Source organism: Prionailurus bengalensis, chromosome E3 (genome assembly GCF_016509475.1).
Source record: "Prionailurus bengalensis isolate Pbe53 chromosome E3, Fcat_Pben_1.1_paternal_pri, whole genome shotgun sequence".
Classification (NCBI taxonomy): domain Eukaryota; kingdom Metazoa; phylum Chordata; class Mammalia; order Carnivora; family Felidae; genus Prionailurus; species Prionailurus bengalensis.
Window position 1 is genome coordinate 18,030,962 of NC_057357.1, and position 4,211 is coordinate 18,035,172.

The 4,211-nt window shown below is 59.2% G+C and overlaps 1 protein-coding gene across 10 annotated transcripts; it reads right to left on the reverse strand.

Moving 5' to 3' along the window:
• Window positions 1–86: 86 nt before the first annotated feature.
• Window positions 87–3,726, reverse strand: HSD3B7 (hydroxy-delta-5-steroid dehydrogenase, 3 beta- and steroid delta-isomerase 7). Of its 10 annotated transcripts, none has more exons than XM_043560003.1 (8): window positions 3,597–3,704; window positions 3,075–3,246; window positions 2,709–2,864; window positions 2,354–2,462; window positions 1,951–2,050; window positions 1,628–1,790; window positions 748–1,133; window positions 87–357 (listed from the first exon to the last, which is right to left on the reverse strand). In XM_043560003.1, exons 2-8 carry the CDS (start codon window positions 3,238–3,240, stop codon window positions 352–354), a joined length of 1,086 nt encoding a protein of 361 aa, XP_043415938.1. In that variant the 5' UTR covers window positions 3,241–3,246; window positions 3,597–3,704; the 3' UTR covers window positions 87–351. The 10 variants fall into 10 exon arrangements, with proteins under 10 accessions (XP_043415938.1, XP_043415937.1, XP_043415939.1 ...); XM_043560002.1 differs by having other exon boundaries at window positions 673–1,133; XM_043560004.1 differs by having other exon boundaries at window positions 832–1,133; window positions 3,075–3,242; window positions 3,597–3,701.
• Between the last annotated feature and the right edge of the window lie 485 nt (window positions 3,727–4,211).

The window sequence follows — 4,211 nt, forward strand, 5'->3', positions numbered from 1 at the left end:
GTCCCCACACGGGACAGGCGCCGTGGGGAAGGGGGAGACATGGTGGGAGGCGGGAGGGAGAGCTGGACAGGCAGATGGGCACAGGCTTGGATAAGGAACTTTAATCTAGGGCTTGGCCAGGTACAGCATTACCAGGGCATCCTCAGGCAGAGATCAAACATTACTGCAGGAACTAATTTGGGTGGAGGGGTGGGAAGAAGGAAAAATACACAGATTTGCGTAGGCTTCATTGAAAAGAGCTGTCCAGAGGTGATCAATGTTTGAAAATAATGGGACTGTGATCCCTGAGGGAGGGCCAAAGGTGGTGACAGGAGCCAGAAAGTATCTTCACTCTGAATCCAGGCCTGAGGGTCACACCTGGACACAAGAAAGCCAGCATGAAGCCCATGGAACTCCTACTCACTTCCCGCTCGAAAAGCCAGAAATGGGATGGGCAGTTGAGAACATCAGGGGAATCAGACATCCGCCAACCAGCCATCAGGCCTGGGTTGAGAGTGAAGACATGCCTGCCCCAAAACCCTGCCCTAGAACTTAGACGCATCAGGACATGGACTGAAGGCTCATGGGATTAAAACTGTGGAGAGCTGTAGGATAACCAGTGTGGCACCAGACCCCTCTTCCAGCTCTAGAATGCAGCCTTCCCTCCCCACCCAGGGTTTGAGGGCTCTGGACCTGGATGGATGTGCCATGCTGGGCTCCAGGGCCCCAGCTCCACTGTTAAGGGGCTGAACCCTCCACGGCCTGTACCCAGCGGATGGTGCGGGTCCGGCTGTCCTCCCACGAGAATAGGGGCTTGTAGCCGAAATGGCGCTGGGCTTTGTTGGTGCTCACGGTGAAGGTGGTGTTGGCCACGGCCAGCGTGTAGGGGTTGAGCAGGGGGGCGTAGAGCAGCAGTGGCCGCAGCAGCCACTGCAGCAGGGCATTGAGAGTAGCCAGGAGCATCAGCAGCCAGTAGGGCACCAGCAGGCGGGTGTCCACCAGCCGCAGCCCACAGGGGCCCAGGAACTCCATGTTGAAGTCCTCGTAGCTCTTATAGGGTGATTCGTCATAGCAGAAGTACACCTGGCCGCCCATCAGCGCAGCTCGCTGCTCCAGCTCTTGGGCTACCAGCACGTGCATCCAGGCCACATTGCCTGCCAGTGGAGGAGGGGAGGCGAATGTGCCCCTGAGTGCCCTGGAGACGACGCAGACGCTGCTCTCCCCTGGGCAGGCCCGTGTCCAAGCCACACCCCCTCCGTGGGCTCACGTAGGCACGCCCACATAACCACAGCGCTGGTGAAGGGTGCTTTCTCCTCTGCCCTGTAGCCACTTGCCCTCCCGGGCCGGCCTGCATGGATGCTACTTCTTCTGTTGGCCCTGTGGAGATGCTGCCCCTGTCCTCTCCTGGGGAGAGGCCGCTCCCGTAATTGCAGTCCTGTCCTCAGCCTGTGGCATGTTTTCTACGTTAGCCTTCCCAACTCACACAACTGCAGTTTCCTCTGCGGCCTGCGCAGACAACGCCCGCATCTCCGTCTACTCTGGTCCACATATGGCTCACCCTTTTCTAGCCAGGGCACACACCGCCCACCCGGGACCACATGGGTCCTGCCCTGTTCTTAGCCTGCCTGCTGTGTAGGCTGGGCCTTACCCACATAGACCCGGCTGTGCTCCACAGAGGCTGGGATGGCCCGGAAGAGCCGACCCCCCAGACGAAGGCCCTGGTGGTAGAAGTCCCTCATGATCTGGTGGCCTTCGCCGTAGATGCCAGTGGGACGCAGGGCACATGTCACCAAGGACAGTCCCCCATGGACCTGGGGGCAAAAGGCAGGCAGGGCTAAGACCTAGGACCCAGAGGCCTGAACTGGCCTCCTCAACCTGGAGATTGGATACAAAAAAGTCCTGCTGGCCCTGGCTCTGCCTCTGACCAGGAGCCTTCCACACCCCCACTTTGTGTCTCTTCTCCTGTCTCACCTTCCTTCCATTGGCTTCCAGGACCAGCCGTTCAGCTTGGGCCTTGCTGCAAGGGTAAGGGTGTCTGTGTATTGCTTCATATGGGGTGTCCTCATTGCCCCTAGTTGGGGGAGAAGGAGAATTCTTTTTTTTTTAATGTTTTACTTATTTTGAGAGAGAGAGAGAGAGAGAGAGAGATCAGGGAGGGCCAGAGAGAGAAAGAGAATCCCAAGCAGGCTCCATGCTCCCAGCGCGGAGCCCGATGTGGTGCTCGACCTCAGGGTTCGTGAAATCACGACCTAAGCCCAGATCAAGAGTGGGACCCTCAGCCGACGGAGCCACCCAGGTGCCCTGGGGAGAGGGAATGGTCTTAATGCGGAGGGGAGATGGGGCTCTTACAGTATCAAGGGGAACCTCAGCTTACCTGTAGAAGGGGTGGCCTTTGATATTGGGCCCCACAACTTCCATGCTGCTCGTGTAGACCAGGAACCGTGTTCCAGTCTGCACACAAGCCTCAATCACATTCTTTGTGCCTGGGAGAGGTGGTGGGGAGAGGGTGTACCCGAGCTAAAACTTCCTCCCTCTCTGCATCTTTCCCACCCACCCCCATCCCCAATTTGGGTGAGGGCCCGTGGCTTCCTTCCCCAGGTCCCACAGCAGGTCAGTGAGGGCTGCTGACCTGCTATTACAGGGGCAGGAGTACCCAGAGGACAGGTTTCCACAGGAGGATCACAGAAGTCAAGGTCAAAGAGGGGGTGGGGAACAAACAGCCACCTCACCCTGGACGTTGACCTCATAGATGGTCTCCGGACTGGCCCTCCCAAACACATCCACCAGCCCAGCTGTGTGGATGACCACGTGGGCTCCAGCTACAGCCGCTGCCACCTCATGGGCCTGGGTCACATCCCCCTGGATGGCAGTCACCTGCACGGGCCCTGGTAGGGATAGGAGCAGGCAGAGGCAGTGTCAGAGCTGGGGCCACCGGCCAGCTGCTGGGTTCAGCCTACACCCTCGGGAGCCACATGTTCCCAGCGTGACTCATTCATCCCATCCATGTGCACCGGAAGGCATAAACAGGCATCATCTTTTCCACCACGGCAAAGGGAGTCCACCCACCACCCCCGTTCCCTCTGCTCCACGATCACCTGTCTTCAGCTCCTCCAGCCAGGGACCCAGGTGCAGGTCAAAGACCCGCAGCTCATAGAGCCGGGGTTCCCGCTGCAGCAGCATCCGCACCACATGCTCCCCTAGGAAGCCGCAGCCACCTGTGACCAGGTACACCAGCTTCCGGGTCTCTGCAGAGTCTGCCATGCCTGGCTGGGGAGGAGAACTGGAGTTGCCTGCCATCACCTACCCCAGTGCCAGCAGCTCACCTGTTACTCCTAGACAGGGCCTCTGGCCCAGTGGACTGGATCAGCGATCCAGCAGCCGGAGCTGCTCCTGGAGGCTGCAGCAGCCAGGCTAACCCACCCTCTGACTGCAGTTTCTGAGATAAGAAGGGGGAGGGCTTGGCATTTGGGAAGGGCTCAGGGTTTGAGCTGGAGGGGGAGGTTCTGGGACAAAAATGGAGGGTAGGAGTTAAGGGGCTGGGAAGGAAGGGAGAGGGAGATGGGGAAGACTGTAACTAGGGAAAGGGACCCGTGGGCCCTGGCATCACCTCTGCCTACCTGCAGCCACAGTCCCAGGGTGCCCAAACTGGCCACCGGAGGAGGGACCCTCTTCTCTCAGCGCCTGGGCCAGCCGGCCAACACACCGTCCCCTTCCGCTTGCTCCTCCCTCCTGGCCCATTCCAGGAACAGACACCAGCCCAGCCTCCACCCCTCTGTCCCCCACACTCTTGCTATAGGGCACCCCCTGGTGGCCACTCTGCACTCCACTGCCATCGGGTTCCAGCAAAGAACTTGGGGAAGGGGCTAGGGAAGCCAGAACCAGCCGGGTGGCTACTGAGGATGGAGCAGGTGGGGTGACCTCATTCCCACTGCATGATGTCAGTCCTTCCCTTTTGCTGGATTTCCCAGGATGCCAGAAGCCCAGCAGTAACTGTGGTTCTGGGAAGGGAAGAGAGGCCTGACCTTGGCCCAGCTCTGGCTGACCTTGGTGGGGGATTTCTGGATGACTATTCCAGCCTATTAGGTGACCCAGAACAATGGTGGTTGAGTCTGTAGGTCTACCCACCCCACACTTCAGGCCATCCACTTCCCCCTCTCTTCACTTGCCCCATCCTTTGTCCTCAACCCCCATCCCCCCACCCTGCTCTTTCCCAAAGATATTCATTCACCAAG